The following is an 18595-nucleotide window of genomic DNA, read 5'->3' as shown; positions in this document are numbered from 1 at the left end:
ATACAAAAATGCTATTTCAATCTTGAAAAACTATACAGTATTTACTGCATAAAATTCCGCAACCCTATTTTAAACAGCACGAAATTATTGGCAACCCTGTTTTAAACAGCACGAAATTATATATATATATATATAAATGAAAATCTCCAAAGTGCAAAATTAAATTATTATTTTTCCCTTACACTAAATAAATATGTTATAGACTATCTCATTAATCATTTATTCAATATTAATGCATTCATATAATAATACACTTTTAATACCTTAATATTAAATCAAATAAATAAAATCAGTGACATTAAACAGTAAGTGAGGGGTCTTTTCATATGCCAATATTTATTATAGGCCATAAATGTACAATTTTTCTTAAGATATTATTTAAAATATATCTTTTCGCATTCCAAACATTTATTTGCTCAGTCCTTTGAGTTTCTTCTGTTATGATATCATTTATCCATAATGTTTAGTTTATACTCCACTTTATATAATAAGTTGACACAAAGATATCAAATCACTCAGTTCTTTTTTTCTTCTTGTTATCAAAAACTATCTTTTCTACATAAAATAAAATCTTCTTTATGTGTTGCATTTTGCCCAATTTTAACAAAAATGTCCAAGTAAATTTATTTTTTCCGGTTAGACAAGTTTTTTTTTTTATAATTACTATATTTAGGTGCTTATATTTATGAGATAACTTATAATATATATACTATAAAAATTTTGTTAGAAAAATCCGTGCATATAATTTAAAAGTATGAAGTGTTTATTGGGTTGTTTCATTCTTTTCTGATTGGTTTGTTTTGACTTTATTATTAATTAGGTATATTTTTGCCATATTTGTTCCAAATGAGGTATCTATGTATATATCTAAAGAAGACCAATAACATGTATATGTAGCCTACTTCTTGATTATTATATGTTGTTTGAACAACTTTTCTTTATTTCTTTTTTCTTCTTTTAGATATATTTTACATTAAGTTAAAAGAATCATTCTTTGATTTGCGTTATTTAAGATAAGCATCTTTTAAAAATAACCTCTGTTGCTAGAGCTACAATTTTCTTCTTCTTCTTTTTTTCTATGACTTAAATGTAGTGTTTAATAGAGTAGGAATTTATTTATAGTATATGATTTTTAAAATATATACAAATCGAACCGAACTGGCCATACACACAACTAGTGTGGATTTTCAAGCATTTATATGTCAAGGGTTAGTGGGTGGGAATAAGATAATAACCTTCAAATGCTAGAACCACTTTTTAATTTTCACAGCTAAGTCTGATTGATACCCCAAGCGACGCCATTGACAGGTTCTGGTATCATGGCGTACGCTCAAAACTTCATTGCAGTTCTCTTCATCTCTTTCACCTTCGTGTCTACTTCATTCTCTCAATCTATTCTCGGAATTTCCCCTCAATTGTTGGACCTTTTTGCCATCAATCGCGTGTTCCGCCACCGGAAGATTCCCAAAGACAATGCTCTCTACTGTGACAGCTGGCGATTCACTGTCGAAACTAATAACGCTGGTTTATGGTCTATAATCCCTGAAAGATGCATTTCCTTCGTTCAGGAATACACCACCGGGGATCGTTATTCTTCAGATTCAGCTGCAGTGGCTGACCTGTCACTCGCGTTTGCCAATACAGTTAAGGTTTCAAATGATGGAATGGACGCTTGGGTCTTCGATATTGACGAAACGCTGCTCTCCAATTTGCCCTACTATGTGGAACATGGCTTCGGGTGATGATTACTTTCTTTCTAATTTGCTGAATTTTCTCTTTGATTCCATATGCATTTGTTTACTCTGGACTGTTTATTATACAAAGAAGGCTTCTATTGAAAATCATACAAAATGGAAAATGACAGTGTTGAATGATTCTTCCTCAAATCCTTTTGGTTAATAATTTTGAACAGAAGCTATTTCTGAGTAATTTCTGCTTTGCTTTACCGCAGTTGGTCTCATTTAGCTTGTTAAAAACTTGCCTATTGGGGGGAATAGCATTTGCCATTAAGTCACATCAATATCAGCTAAATAGTAACAAATAAGAAATCCTGTAGTGACCATGTCATTAGATATAATTGGGGAATTTAGGCGAAATTAAGATAGGCTACTGCATAAATACATAAAATTGCCCCTCAGTGAGATACTCATGTTTTATCAAATTCTTTTGGAGCTTGTAAATATTTGTGTGCGTTGGAACTAAGATTTGAAAATTAACTACTCAAAAGATTGAATATCCAATTTGTTGGTCTTGCTTTAAAGATTACATGTCTTGTGAAGAAGTGATAATTCCTTGTTCTCCCTTCAAGTCCCATCTTCATTTGCTTGGAAAAAATTATTTACTTGTTGATCTACATGTATTCATCATGCCATATTGAAGTAGATCGTTAGATCATAGATGTACCCAAATATACGAAACATCCTTTTACTTTGTGGTGATGATGAATCTAGCAACTCTTGGTTGAGCATCCGCTTGTACTTTACAAATTACAAGTATCCTGTAAAAGTTCTGTGTGCATGCGTATCTGAATCTAACCGTAACAAACTAGTGTGATAAAACTTGGCTCTCACTCCATTGTCATACTAACCTTTGTTTATCAAGCCATGATGCAACAAGCACCCGCAACATACTCAAGAAAATACTCAAAAGGAACAGTCTATTGGTTTCTATGCAATCACTAGTTATAGACTCTTGAATTCACAGTTTTCTTTTATGAGTAAAATCCTCAGCAACAGTTCTGCCATTGTCATTCAAACAGTTTGAGCAGTCTTATTTTGTAGCTTCATGCAGTAGCTTGTCTTATTAACTATTTCTTTGCTTAGGAAAGCTTGATAGGGCTTCAAGGTGAAAATTACATTCTATTGATGCAATCAGCAAACTTATAGAGTTATAGTTGCATCCCTTGAAGCTATCCTAGCAAATTTTCATCTTGTTGAAAGCAGCAGTAGTGAACTTATATCCTAATTATGTTCTTTCATAGAAGCACGGAGATTTGACTTTCTGTTGTTTTTATTTCTATTTGAATTTTCCTAAATCCGAGAATAAGAATATAATTTAATTAGTTTAGTGTTTTTTTTACTCTGAACCTAAAACTGTAATGGTTTGAGAAAGTGGCTTGAAAGCCTAAGCTTCTTTCTATGTTGAAAGTAGACTAGTTTTATCAAGGATCAAGGTGTAATTTGCATTTGGTTAAAGTGTAACATGCTTGAAGTTTCCAAGCATTATATCTTACTTCAACTCGTTTTCTGTACCTGGTACTTCTCCTAGTTTCTATTTTGTGGAAAGCTTTAGGGATACTCCATTATGCCTCTTTGACCAATCAATCATAGGATGGAACAGTGTTCACCACACGAGGTAAACTTTTAAAAGCAATCTGGGGACAGCTGGTTTAGCCAGGAAAACTTGGTATACTTCTTAAGCAAGAAGTATATAGTACAATTTGTGTACTTTGTTGAGGATTACTTAATGCTCTTGTAAATATTCCAATTTCGTAACTATTTATACAAACCCAGATATCGAGCCAAAGTTATGCTGAAATTTTAACCCCTTGGTTTCAATGTTCATAAGGTAGTTCCCATTTGAACTTGACTTCCATGTGATACTGCTACCCAAGAAGATTCTAGTTTATTTAGTGTAGTTTGGTTGACACAGGAGGCCAGCTTAAATGTTCTGATTTAAAATAGATTGCACTTTGTGGATTTTTACTTGCTTGTGGCATTCTGATCATACATTCAATAATTGTCTATGGGAACTGTTTCTGTGGCTTGGGCAGGTACTGAATGATTTAGTGATGGAAGAATTCATTACCTGCTGAAGCAGTTATCAGTTTGTTTTCCTTTAAGACTTAGCCTTTAAGCTATTATGCTTTAGAAGTAAGATTTCATACAGTCTGATGTGGAATTTACACTGGGTATGTTGTTGTTGTCGTAATCTCGAAACTAAATTGAAGAAGTTATATGGTACTACCATAGAAGTTCTATAATTCAACAACAGAAAGTATCTTGTTGTTTTAGCCAGTTCATGTTCAAACAGATGTGTATGGTAAAAATGATAATGAGATTGGTACTTACCGGAAAAACTGTAGCTTTGTTTTACTGCTTCTCATTTTGTTGTTCGACTTATCTGCATTCTTGATTCTGAGTATTGGAGAAACTGAGGGTGAAGAATATTGTCAAGTTAAAGAATGTGTTAAGTATTCCCCTGGTTTATTAAGAAAAGAACAGAAGAAAGTGTGCCTCTGGTAGACTTTTGATGCTTTAGTATTTGAAGTCTAGTAGACACTGTTGCTAAAAGATTGTTTCAAATGTACTCAATCCCTGAAATTAGGTGCAACATAGTTTGGGTGTCTCGCTTCACTTGGATTTCATTCCACAAGGTACTTAAAGTGTGTACCTTGTCGCGCATGAGTTAAGTCTTGAAGAAGGAAGTACTAAACAATAAATACTTAGATTATATGCTAATTGTGAAGAAAAACTTATAAATAAATATTTAGTGATTCTAAGAAATTTATTATCGGAAACTAGTCAAAAAGTTTAAGTAAAAACTTAAAATTGCATCTATGCACAAACAAAATTCTAAAATGATTTCTGAACATTTTTGTAGTGTATTTCACTCAACTTAGGTTTTCCAATTTCTTTGTCCATGTAATTGTTGTTTTTTTGTTTATAGTTATTTCTCTTTTTGGTATTAGACATATAATTTTTTAAGTTTTCTGATTTGCATCTTTCTTCATTAAAACTTGTGCTTTAATTGTGCTTTTCAGCTTAAAGCTCCTATAGACATTACTTTTCTACGCTTTCGCTTTGACAACACTAGCTGAAGATCCACTTGGCCGTCAAATGTGATTTCTCTGTGATTCTTTTGATTCTTTGTTGTTGCTGTGTTGTTCTGTGGGTGATCACATTTTGCTGCTGTATGCAGATCGCAGATCTTTGATGAAAACGCCTTTGACAAATGGGTGAATGAAGCTAACGCTCCTGCTATACCTGCAAGTTTAAAACTGTACAAGGAGCTACAGCAGCGAGGATTTACTATATTCTTGTTGACTGGTCGGAGTGAATATCAAAGGAACAATACAGAAAAGAATATGGTGCATGCTGGATACAGCAATTGGGAACGGCTTATTTTGAGGTATTCAAACAATTGTTTTTCTTTGAGAAGGCAAGGTAATTTTATTGATGAACCAGCACTAAGGGTGTGCTTCTCAAACTGTAGAATATTGCCAGAATAAACAAAACCCAAAAGCATGCCCCAACTAATCTTGTAATGATTCTAACTTCTGTAAAATCCATTCAACCTCATCTACTCCAAAAACAAAACAAAAATATACAATTAGCCTTCATCTTGTGAATGGATTTGGCACCATCTTCCAAACACCTCTAATTTCTCTCATATACAAGCAGGTATAGTTCCACCGTAGTAGCTTCCTATTTCCTTTTCTGGTCCAGCATCTCAACAAGTCAGTTATTGTTTCTGGCATAATCCACTGCATACTGGTAATATTTGAGAAAAGCTGCCACAGTTGAGCAGTAACTTGGCAGTGGAAAAATAAATGACAGATGGTCTCTTCTTGTCTCCTACAAAGAAGACATTTGCTATATAATGCAAAACTCTTTTTTGTAAATTCTCTTGTGCGAGATGGGCTACTTTGCTGACTATCCATGTGAAATAAGCTACCTTTTGGTGCTTTGGATCTCCAAATTTGTAGTCATGGCCAAGGTTTTGTCAGGTTTTCTACCTTTATTAGCTTCCTGTAACAAGAACTCAGTGTTAGAACTTCTTTGCAGTTAGGTTTCCATAATAAGCTATCATCAGTATTGGATAGTTGCTAGTAAGTGTTTAGAAGATCGGAAAATGCAACAAACCTAATCACCTCCCAGTCACTGAAATTCCTTCTAAAGTTAATTCTCCGAATACCATTTAGTCTGCTATCAGCCAAAGAAGATAGTTGTTTACTGCCAAAGTAAAGAAATCTGGAAACAACTCCTTCAAAGAGCCATTACCAGCCCAGTTATCCAAACAAAATGAGATTTTCCTTACATTGCCTACTTTATAACCAGTCAGCCTTGAAAAAAGGCTATAGTGATCTGATACCCTTCATGTTCATACGCCAAAAGATGTTTGAACTTATCTGGTACACCAATAGCAATCAACACCATACTTTTTCTTGATAAACACACACATAAAGCTTCCACTTATGTATTCAACCTCCATAGGCACTTCATCAATAAGCTAATGTTATGATGTCTGAGGTTTTTAACCACAACATGTGGTATATCTTGAAAGAATGACCTACATAAAAAAAGGAAGATTCCTGATGTTTTTAATTCCCAAATCACCATCTTTCTTGCCATTAATCAGAGTACTCCATTTTACGAAATTGTAAGTTTTCTTCACCTTAAAACTGTGGCTGAACCTTTGTGATGTAACAGGGGACCTTCCGATAAAGGTAAACTGGCAACCCAATACAAATCTGAGAAAAGAAAGGAGTTAGAAGATGAAGGTTACAGGATTCGGGGGAACTCTGGAGATCAGTGGAGTGACTTGATGGGTTTTGCTGTAGCACAGAGGTCCTTTAAACTTCCAAATCCCATGTACTATATTGCATGATAATAGAGTGGTCTAAAAAGTGTATGGTGTTCTTTGACAATTGATGTTACAATTCTGTGCTACTACTGAACTTTGTGTATAACATTATTCTAAACGCAATTTCACAAGATGTGGACGCCTTGTTCAATTGGAACTGGTCTCTTACTTTTCCAAATAATTGTAAGACCCCATGGATTTTAAGATTTTTCATTTGGTCCGTCAATTTAACTTTCTTTGAAGAGATAAATGAAAATATTACTACAATTAGCTTTACTATTTCCTGCGGGAATTGACGCAGCTGTAGAATCACTATTTTGGCCAACAAGTAGCTGTTTAAATTCCCGGTCGGAATCATTTGACATCAAATTGTATAAGACTTTAGTGATAACCCAGATACAAGAGTAGTAAAACAATCTCTTTGTAGAAATAACTAGTTTGTGCAGGTATCAATGGGAAGAAATTACAGTCCCTTTTTTTTTAATCTTTATTGGGATTTGAACCTGAGATCTTATGATTCTCAATCCATTTTATTAATCACTAAGTCACATCTTTGAATACTCGGATGGCCCCACGTCACGCTAGTATTTACAGGGGAGCAATGGAACAGAGTAAATTATCACTATTCTCCATTTAATTGTAAATATTGTTGAATACTAAGCAATATAGTTTTGAAAATGAACCCACCCCAAAAAAAAAATTAAAAAAATTATTGAAAGAAAAGGAACCCATCATATGGTCTATCTTTAAATAAAGAGAAAATACATAATTACCCCATCAAAATTGTACTCTTTTTTGAAGTAGACACCTAAAATTTGCGGGGGTCCTATTACCCCATCCAACCATTTCCAACAATTTTAAATACACTATTTTTACAATATTTGCAATTTCATAATCCGTGTGTGTGTTTCACCCCCAAATAAAATAATATTTTTTTATTTTTCTTGCTTGTTTAATAGTGGGTCGGGTAAAATCCTGACCCACTCACATTTTAACCCTTAAACCTTTTTAGAAAAATTCATGTTCATCTTTTCCAATTCCTTTTCCCAATTCTTTCGATTTACTTCACTTCAAAAGAAATTTTTTTCTGAATTTCTTTGTAAATATATATTTATGTAAGTTTTGTGTGTTATTTTTTAGTGTTTTGGCTGTTTATTTAGTGCTTGATTTCAATTTTTTCCTCAAAAATTAGTTTAATCCTTTTTAGCTTTGTGGGTATTCCGAAATTAAGACTAGCTTTGAGTTCTATAAGTGAATTTCACATTTTTTTGAATTTGTACGAATAGATTCTTTGATACTTTTGATCTTGGGAAACTATATGAACGGAAATGAGTTCAAATTTCTTTGTTGAAGGGTAAATTAGGTGCTAAATTGATCAAGTATTATGTCGTTGTTAAGTAGATTTTTCTTATAAAAGACCTTAAGATGGATTGCTAAAACTTGATGATAGAGTATATAGTAAAGAAATCGCTTCGCGTGGTAAAAAACCAATTTTTGCTGTTGAGAAAAGCTCTCAACAGCCATTAATGGTGGTTTGGGGAAGAAGAAACGTGGGACTCTTTTCACTTTGGTTTAACAATGCCATGTGTCAGTTTTCCATTGGTTTGGGGCTGCAATTTTACCCTTTCACGCGCTTTTGTAGTGTGAATCACAATTGCCATGAAAATGGGTCAAAATAACGTATTTATTGTGGATTTTAAATGATTTCGTGAGGTAATAAGACCTCCGCAAACTTAAGGTGTCTTCTTCAAAAAAGAGTCTAAATTTGATGGGGTAATTATGTATTTTCTCTTAAATAAACCTAGTGTATAGGGAGAAAATGGTCTTTGAGTAAATGGACGAATGATGCGTGTTACCCCAATTTGGTAGAAAGCATTGAACAACATTTTCGAGATGTTAGTCCTTCTTACTTTCACAGGATTTAGTCATATTTAGTTCAACCAAGTAGTTAGTAGTTAGTTGATTATCAGAGGTCTTATCCCGATGGACATTACTTAGTCATGTTAGAGACTTCATACATTGACAGTTAGTCATGTATTTCAATTTTGACCTTTGTGTCATTATGCTTCGAAATTTCCGTAATTTGTTTATGAAAAACTTTTATTTGAAGACTTATTTTCTTTATCATGATGAATTTCTCAAAGAGCATGTTTGTAAATTATGCATTCCGCTCATGTTTAGATGTATGTTCATGTTTCATGTCATGTTATGGGTATGCTCGGCCATCAATAACATCGGATGTTGGCCACATCTAGAGTATGGCTCGGCGTGACAATGAATTGTTAGAAAAGATATATAGTGCAATAAAAATAAGCTAAACACACAGATAATCTTTTAAATTTGTTAGTAAATTTTCTTTAGACGCTAACTACAGTTTGTTTAGATTGAGCATATGAACACATATTAAAGTGTTCCTATTAGACATTTTCGACTCAAATTTTAGAATTTGTTTGTGCTTGTCCTTAAGCACCACTAGATAGATAAGTTAATCACTTAAAATATGTCACTTTCCTTAATTATACACATTAGCTTTAATAAACCCTCAAAACCTCAAATTTATTTCAATTGATATTGATGCCTACAATTTTAAAAGGGAAAAAGGACAAATATACCACTTAACTATCGTAAATGGTATCCAGATATCCTTCGTCATACTTTTGGGACATTGGTGTCCCTGCCGTCCAAAAACTAAAGCATATATACCCTTTATACTAATAGACATACACGTGTCATAATCTTATCTACCGATTAAATATCAGATCGACGGATAAGATTGCGTCACGTGTCCCTATTTAGTCTTCCGTTAGAGTGAAGGGCATATATGCTCTTAGTTTTTAGACGGCAGGGGCATCAATGTCCCAATAGTATGACGAAGGGTATCTGCATACCATTTACAATAGTTCAGGGGTATATTTGTCATTTTTTCCATTTTAAAAAGATAACTTATTTTATATGATTAATTTATGTACATATTAAATGTTTAAGAAAACACACAATTATTTTTTAAAATTTAAATAAAAAATATCTATTATCATATGTTTAAATACCCAATTCAAATGTCCAAATGACATTTAATAGTCACTTTAAGGAATTATTGATGTATTCCGCCATAAAAATAGGGGCAAATTGATGTACCATGTTTAAAGCCTATGGTACAAACAACCTTTTGTAAAACCTCACCAAAACCCCATTTCCAAACCCTAACATCAGTGCAAAGCTTTTGTGCTTCATCTGCAATGGCTTCTCGCTGTCGTGCATTCTCAAGACCAGCAATTAACTTTGTCAAATCCACAATGAACAAACAATCAAGCATACCCACTTCCTCTTTTAACGTTCCTCGCCCATTTCCAACACTCTCAAGGCAAGTCCTTCCTCCAATGTATTGAAATTCTTGAATAAAGATTCAATTTTGATAATTGATTTTGATGTTTCAGGCCATTGCCTCAAATGGGTTGTCTTCAATCTCTGCTGCCGCTCCACACTGCTGTCTCTTCAGCTCGACTCACATCTTGCCTTGGTATTGATTCCAAGGGCTCCAGATCGTTGTCTCAGGGTATGCTCTGCAGTGCCAACCCAGGAGTTTGATATTTTAGAAACTGTATCTGTAAGCAAAAACCACTTTATGATCATGTTTATGTATCTCTTTGGTTTTACTTTTTGTTAACTTAGTATCAAGATTTTATCTTGGCGGCTGAATCTTTCCATATAATTATTTTTCGTTGTATATTAAGTATGTATTGGTCAATGGAAAGACGGTGGTTAGTGTTCTAGGTTGTCTGGTCGACGCAAAGAGAGTAGTTATATATACTGATAGAATGTGCTGTTCATATATGTTTGGACGAACGATGGCCTCTGGATGAAGTTATCTTCTTTGTCCAAATTCACAATATAGACAAGGGGATCAGTTGACAGTTAGTAATTGTAATGGATGCAATTGATTGCTAGGAATATTTGGGGATCCTGAGAACTAAACTAAAATTTAAGTAAACTATAGTGCTATATGCTTAGATATCACGGATGTTGGAATTTTGGCCACTGGAAACATCTCATGGGTTATACCAAGTTACCAAAATCTGTCAGGGATTTAAAGCTGGACCAGAGAGCTGCTGGAGGATATAACATTGTATAGGTGGAGAGAAATTGAATTTACTTTTACGGCCTTGAGTTTACACTGTGGCCATTTAAGCTTCATCTTTCACTCCTTTTTAATAGTCTTGTGTATTCTTGGATGGAGAGGCTGCAATTGCAGGGGACATAAATAAGATTGAGAGGCTGAAGAGGGTGCCAGTAGATAATTAGAACCAGATACATTGAGTTTAACGCGTTAGCATATCGGTCTCATTGTTTGCAATCGATAAGTCCTTCTATGTCGAAGGTAGCTTTAGCTAGTTCAAGTTAGTCATTCAAAATTTTGAAGGCCTGCCTCATTTGGACAACTCTTCGCTACTGCGTTTGATCATCTTCTTCTCTTGTGAGTATAGTAAGCACAATGGACCCCGATCATAAATCAATCTTCTTGAAAGAAAATTTATGTAGGCAATATTGTGACAAGTTATACGACAACCTAACTCCAAGTAGAAGACAACCAACTAGTAGTACAACATCTGAGAATCTTCAAGATCCTTGATCCTAGAAACAGAATGAATCCAATTACTAGTCATGCCATCATTATATTCTGATTGTTATGTAATAACTTGACTTAAAGAAAATCTTTTAGATAGGTAAGCCAAAATTTTATTAATTTTAATGTCACTAAGCTTGTGTTGAATTTGCAAATGGTGGTACAACAAAAACTCAGTTTCTAGACTATGCTAACTTTTGAGGAAACTGAGAAAGTCTGAGAGACCATCTATTTCATTTATATTCTTTTTCTTAACCGGAAGGACAAGATAGAAAGACAATTGAACTTTAGTTTGTGAATGTTCTTCACTTTTCTCTCGGAACATCTTAAGCTCCTGTTGTTCCAATGATCCCTACCATATACAAGTTGGGATTGTTTCACAAAGCATTCTTCTATCTTCATCAATTTTTTCCCTGTCTAACAGGAGTTCCTTGATTGTTCATGGCATAGCTCACCTTACTCTAAAAGTATTCAAGAACAGATGCCGCATATGATAGACGACTGGGCAGTGCAAAAAAATATTAATTGACCTTTTTAACTTCTCTTTCGTATTGGTAATACCAGTGTTGTGAAAGGCGCTCGCCTTTCGCCTTTGGCCACAAGGCGAGGCACCATCGCCTATCTGCAGCGAGGCGATGCGATTTCAAAATGGCGAGCTATGGCGACGTAAAGGCGATTGGCGACATGGCGAGGCGAGGCGACTGACTTCGACTTTTAATTTTGTTTTAAAAAGGTTTGATTTAATAATTAAAAGCCAAAATTAGGGTTCTTATGGGTATTTTTGCAAACCTTCACCCTCGCAAGACTTGCGCTCCTCTTCTCCTCAGTTTTTCGCGAGTCGCGACCCATTCGAAACCTTCTTCGCGACTGCTGCTCAGCTTAGGTAAGAGACCTTTTTTTTTCTTCTTCTTATCTTCTAGTTCTCTTCTCTTCTTTTCTTCTTCTTCTCTACTCTGTTTTTCAATTGTAGTGAGTGATTGAGTGCTCTGCTTCCAGTGGTACTGTGGTAGTGACTAGTGAGCAATACAATCATGATGAAGAGGATGTTGATCTTAATTTGGAAAATCTTGTAGAAGAATAGACTTTTAGAGTTCTAGCATTGCTTGTCAATTGTCTTATGAATTATTGAGTCATTCAAGTTCTAGACTTTTAGTATCTACTATTAGTTTTTGAATTGAAATATTTGCTAATATATATTATTGCTATTAAGATTTTGGAAATTTATATATGCAATTAAAATTTTAAATTTTTGGTATTATTTGGCGCCTCAATTCAAAAAGGCGAGCGACGAGGCAGGCCCTTGTCGCCTTTCGCTGTAAAAAACACTGGGTAATACAGAGGCATCTCTTTTCTTATGATATAGGTCAACATTGGTTCATAATTAACCATCCAAGAAAAGCATGCCATCATGTAATGAGCTTTACACTTCCACAATATCTTCTAATGCCACTTTCCTGCCAATTAGTGGTATTCAGTATATATATGTAACATGAGCTCACATTAAATTTTCAATCTTTTCTTGGGATCCAAGTAAGAATATCAATTACATTCGGGAAAATCTAATAATATTCCAGCTCTGATAAGAGTTGAGAGATTCTTCCTAGAAATCCTATTGTCTATCATTGCAAATCCTTCTAAAACTTATATCCCCCAAATTAGCATTCTACATTTATCCGAATTGGCATTTGTGATTTAAGAAAACTAGGCATATCAAGTGTTGCTCTTTTTTGTGGTGACACTCTTATCCATCAATTACTTTAAAACATAGGTTTCCTGCCATTACACAATTTTGTACAAGTGTTTTGCAGCAAACTTGTGTAGCCCCCTAACTTGTTTCCTCACACAGCTCCCATTGGTGGAGGATACTGAGCAGGTACTTCGTGAATGATTTTTCCCATGTTTGTCCTCAATCATCTGTTGTCACAAAGGCTCCTTCCCTAATTATATATCCAACGCTATTTGGAGAAATTAGTTTTATTATGCATCCAGAGATACTTGTCTTCAATTCTTCTTCCCCTCCCCCCAATCTGTAGCAATCCTAGTTGCTTTCAACAAGTTCGCCACACTAGAGGTTGATACAAGAACACTAGTTCTATCGCCTCTGATCCCGCACTCTTCTTCCAGCCAGTCGATATCAGAGAACTCGAGCGAGGGCTACACTATGCATTCAAGATCAAATACTGCATAAAAAAGAAATCCTTGCTTACATCCTTCTTTTTCCAAGTTAAATTTGGATTGGTAGTAAGTAGATTCTGTCCTCCAGTACAAAAATATAAACTAGAAATTTCATCTTGAAGGAGTGAATTGTTCCTTTACGGGTCTAGCCAAGCAGCAACTAAATGTGGATTCTCACCCTTGACTCAGGTTCTCGCTTTGAATCCCTAAGAAGTTCAGTGACATCTTCTGTTATTATCTTTTTCTTCAATGTATTAGTTGGTATTCTATTAATTCCTACCTTGAATAAATGGTTTAATAAGAGTGAAACAAAGCTAAGAAATGATTCATTTTGTTTATATCTGGTTAACTAGATGGAAGTCTCCCTTCTCCTTGTTTCTTCTCTATTGAAAGTCCTTTCTTATTTTAATCGGTCTCTTATCCACTTTAGCAGGGATGGGAAATGAAGACGTATATGTAGGAAAAGTATTAGACACTATTAGTCAAAAACTATCCTGTCTCCAAGGGAGAAGTACTTTATCTTCCAATTACAAAACTTTTTTTACACATAGCTACAGTATCCCTTGCCGGATCTTTGTTGCCTTGGTCTTGCTCCTGGGGAAGCCCTAAATAAGTATTTTGAGGCATCCAACACAACAACCTAGATTCTCAACGAGGTTATTCACTACTTATTACCAATTAACAGGGAATATGTGGCTCTTAGTTGGGTTGATGTAGACTTGATGAGTGCCAATACCAATAAGATCACCCTTTAATACATTAATTTACACTCTGTCAGCATCTAAAGTATGTATCATCTATATACATGATGTGTGGAACCTATGGAGAGGTTGTTCTCTCCTTATCTGGCCTAAACCTTTCTATCTATTCCATTTGCTTTGTTTTTTTCTCAAATCTTTCATGGCCATATGAACAAAAAGGAGATAGTGGGTCTCCGCGCCCTTAAGCTCCCTATGTATTGGAAATAAAAATCCTTCTAGGGAGTCATTGATTGCAACGAAGAATCTGACGAAAGAGATGCAAAAATAGTTTAGTTGATCCATTTCTCACCATAGTATCAGGTGTCTTTAATTAAAAGTAATGGGGAGATCAATGATGACATAACACATCGTATTAGTGCGAGATGGGTGAATGTGAAAGGTACTGCCTAGGCTTAAAGGTAAGTTCTACAGAGTGATGGTTAGATCATCAATGTTGTATGGGATGGAGTGTTGGCCAGTCAAGAACTCATGTTCAAAAGATGAAGGTTGCGTAGATGAGGATGTTGAGGTGGATGTGTGGACATACTAGGAGAGATAAGATTTGAAATGAAAATATCTGAGAGATGATAGTAGTGACTTCCGTGGTGGACAAGTTGAGGGAAGCGAGGTGAGATGGTTTGGGCATGTGAAGAGAAGTGTAGATGCCCCCATGAGTAGGTGTGAGAGGTTGGCAATAGTGGGCATCAGCCATCAGGAGAGGTAGAGGCTGGCCGAAGAAGTATTTGGGGGAGATAATTAGACAGGACATGACACATCTTGAGCTTACCGTGGACATGACCTTAGATAAGGGACGGTTTGGAGGTCATGAATTAGGATAGAAGGTTGGTTGGTAGTTGAACACCGTCGCTTTCTTACGAGATAGGCTTGATGGTCGTACTTGGACCTTCCTTCTTATTAGTGGTATTGCATTATCCTTGTAGTTTCTTGTTATTTGGTTTCGGTTATCACTTGTGCTTGGTGTGTGCGTGCTTCAATTATCGCATTTTTAATTGTCATTATTGTTCTTTCCTCTATATGTTGTGTACTGGTCTTCATTTCACATTATTTCGGTGTTGCTATTGTTCTTGTTTCTGCATTGCCTTTTCCTAACTCCTTGGATATGCTTTATTTTAAGGCAAGGGTCTATCAGAAACAATCTCTCTAGCTGTATGAGGTAGGGGTAAGGATGCATACACTCTATCCTCTTAGACCCACCCCACTTGTGGGATTATACTGGGTTTGTTGTTGTTGATCCATTTCTCACCAAAACCCATCTCATACTGTTTATTAGTCAAGGCCTATTAATAATAACTAGTGTGCAAGGTGCTCAACCCACCTCTGGATGATGAGCTAGACTAATTTATCTCCCCGTGCCAGTTCACAAAATGTATGGTCAATAAGAGAGCTCCAATTATTTAATATTAGTTCTTCGACACATGAATTTCCAATCATTAGGATACATGATTTTGGAAAATCACATCAATGTTAACTAACATGTTCTTTTTGCACAAATTTATGCACAAATCGACAATTTAAATAAAAAATGAAATGATATGCATTAAAGCATCAAACATAGATATTTTTGTGTAACAATAAGATTTTGAAAAACATATCAACTATTTTGAAAAGAAAAAAGAATTAGGTATTCTCCTTAACTTAGAAGAATGAACAAACAATGAACAAAACAAAGTGAAAAAATGATAATGAATTAATGTGCATTTGCGTTCATATATGCATAATGCATCAAATTAATAACATAAACTCATGAGCAAAAAGCATTAATTTTTAATCTATTCACATCAAACAACAGAAAATAAGTTCAGTGAAGAAGTTACCCTAAAATTTTAGCTGGATGTTTGGAAAAGGAATAAGTAGTACATTTTTTTTGTGGTGTAAGAAGTCCAGGAGAGAGGAAATAAATTGATTTGAGGTGTGAATAGGTGTCATTTTATTGGAGGTGGCAAAGTTTGAAGGATGCTCTTGCTGACTAGAAGCAAGACCTTTGTGAGTCTTCCTAATTTCAAAAAAAACTCAAACAAAGAATGATTTTGTGGCCTTTTTTAGATTAAACTCTTGTACATACTATAATAATGTATTACATATAGTTTGTAATGGGAAGGGTTTGAATAAAGCGAATTGGATAGTGAGGATTAATATGCTGACGGCTGACCCAAATAGTTTGAGATTGAGGGCATAGTAGGAGTTCTTGTAGTAGTATTGAGTGATCTAGAATTGATGTATTAGTAGCTAAAGTAAAAGGTATATGTGTGTGTATATGTTGGGGCCTGGGGATGGAGGTGCTTAGGTCTTTGGTCTAGTGGAAAAACCACAACGCGTGATGAGTGGTTAGACACATGTTAGAAGTTTGAATCATACCTGGTAGAGAGGTGTGCCCATCATCTATTGAGCTCCGAACGTGTGCCCACAGGTCCTTAGGTGCAGATCTAGAGGTTAGATCCTTCGTGATCGAAATTTTAAGATTTAGGGGTATGGTTACGGGTGCTGGATTCTGCCAAAAATAATTCACATATCTAAAAATAGAGTTACATGTCCAAATTATGAAAAATTATGTGAAAAACTTGAATGGTATTCTGAGGAGAAAATATTTATCAAGAGAAGAGTCCCCAAAGGAGATAAAAGGAAAAGGACTGTCATAGAAGTTTCTATTACAAGGTATTTCATTTTCTTCAATTTGACCTTAGCTTTTGTTTTGATTACAAATATCATTGTATCTGTCCCAAATTTCTCCATTGATTTCGGTTAAAGTACCCAAAACCAGTTAACCAAATTCTATAAGGCTCCCACACCCATGTTGTGTTAACACGGGTGCAGCACCAAGATTGAAGTGTCCGAGCAACTTAGATTGCACGTGTAATGTGTGTTATTTTTCAATTGTTCTAGTCTACTTTATATGCTATCTATTCATGGATAAGCATGAAAATGTCATTATGAATTTATGCGTATCCTGATGATTTTTTATTTTTTTTGGTCTACAAGGCATTTGATATTATCTGACTGTAAAATGTAAAAATTGTCTCATCCAATATCATGACAACCATGGCCACCATTGTTCCTTTTCTGCCGTGATTGGTTACGGCCTCAAGTCAGATGTTTGTTAGCATCAAATTTTCTAGAAATCACGTATCATTATTTATGACATTGTTATGGTCAATTAGTATCACTATGTTAACCATGTCTTGCAACTTTAGGAAGTTGAAATAAATTTGCTCATTTATCCCGTTAATCTGCCCAGAAATTTCTCTTGCTGATTTGCCTTACACTTCTCATCCTCACCATGCTTAAAAAGTAATATCCTTTTGCTTCTACTTGCCAAACCAAACACGGAGGCTAATCAGCTTTCAAGTTTACGTGTGCCCAATCGTTTGATTTTCCAGTGTTATGGTTACTTCAAGTAGGTGCTCAGTCATGTAGTTGTCATTTATGTCTTACACGTATCAAATCTCTAAGTATTTGTGATGGGCATAAAAAGCAAAAGAAATGTAGTCCATGAAATGATAACTTGGTTGGCTAATAAACATCAGAGTGCTCCCTGAAGAACTGCTGCTTAATTGGGTTTTTGAAGGATTAATTTAATGTTATTTTTTACTTTATCAAGTTTAATAGATATTGCTGACTCATGTTCTCTTTTACCAGAGTTAGGACTCTCAGTGCCTCGATAAGAGACTATTGCTCAAGGAAGAAGAAGGTTGTTTAATTGACAATCACAAATTTCTTATTAGCTGATGTCCTTCCAAAATTTTCTGCAACATCTGTTCTTAATCATGTATGATATTGACAGCATGCAACTTCTGACTTTTGCCTCAATTGCCCTGATTTTGTAAGATATTGTCCCTCGATTCATTTAGAAACAATTTTGAAGTAATAATGTTTGTACTCATGCCATACTGCTCAAGCTGACATCGTTAAAGCAGTCTTACCATGAGCCCATCTCTTCTTTTATTAATCCATTTTAGTTGCATTGTTTGTCATGGAATGTCTTCAAGGTGTTTATATTATATTTTTTTCCAATCCCGCAAGAGATATCAGGTATTCTCTACAGCAAATCTACTTTTTAGCTAAATTTGTTTGATCATTGGTGATAGTTTTAGCCAGATGAGCTGGAAAGGCCTAAATACTTTGTTGAAGAAACTGAATTGCTTAATGAAAGTATCTTTGTTTAGTAGTTGTGGAAACGTGAAGTGCATGTGAGGGGGTGGGATGGTTGATGATATTTTTGTCTCCTATCCTTTCTAAAGGTTCTTTGCCCACTGCCGTCTTGTCTCCATGATCAATTGTCACTCTTCTATCCTGGAGTTTTCTTCATCAAATCCCTTCCCCCACCTTACCTTTATGACATTTTGTCTATTTTGGTAGGGAAGAAAAGGGTGGGCAGTGGGGCACCCATGCTGTCTCAAGTTCAATTCCCAACCGAGACAAAAGAACATTAAGTGATTTCTTTCCATTTGTTCTAGCT

At 35.0% G+C, this 18595-nt stretch overlaps 2 protein-coding genes across 3 annotated transcripts; both read left to right on the top strand.

The window, feature by feature from the left end:
- The first annotated feature begins 1179 nt into the window (after positions 1 to 1179).
- Positions 1180 to 6811, top strand: LOC102590584 (acid phosphatase 1-like). The gene is made up of 3 exons (XM_006359682.2): positions 1180 to 1738; positions 4921 to 5130; positions 6432 to 6811. The coding sequence occupies exons 1-3, from the start codon at positions 1320 to 1322 to the stop codon at positions 6607 to 6609; spliced, it is 807 nt and encodes a 268-aa protein (XP_006359744.1). The 5' UTR covers positions 1180 to 1319; the 3' UTR covers positions 6610 to 6811.
- A 2911-nt stretch (positions 6812 to 9722) lies between these two features.
- On the top strand, positions 9723 to 18110 carry LOC102590046 (uncharacterized). Of its 2 annotated transcripts, none has more exons than XM_006359681.2 (3): positions 9723 to 9946; positions 10020 to 10138; positions 17776 to 18110. In XM_006359681.2, the coding sequence occupies exons 1-3, from the start codon at positions 9735 to 9737 to the stop codon at positions 17799 to 17801; spliced, it is 357 nt and encodes a 118-aa protein (XP_006359743.1). In that variant the 5' UTR covers positions 9723 to 9734; the 3' UTR covers positions 17802 to 18110. The 2 variants fall into 2 exon arrangements, with proteins under 2 accessions (XP_006359743.1, XP_006359742.1); XM_006359680.2 differs by having other exon boundaries at positions 10020 to 10189.
- The last annotated feature ends 485 nt before the right edge of the window (positions 18111 to 18595 follow it).

The sequence above is a fragment of the Solanum tuberosum genome, unplaced genomic scaffold, assembly GCF_000226075.1.
Source record: "Solanum tuberosum cultivar DM 1-3 516 R44 unplaced genomic scaffold, SolTub_3.0 scf00306, whole genome shotgun sequence".
In the NCBI taxonomy this organism is placed as follows: Eukaryota; Viridiplantae; Streptophyta; class Magnoliopsida; order Solanales; family Solanaceae; genus Solanum; species Solanum tuberosum.
Note: the sequence above shows the minus strand (reverse complement) of the source record. Positions and strands in the feature narration are given on the sequence as shown.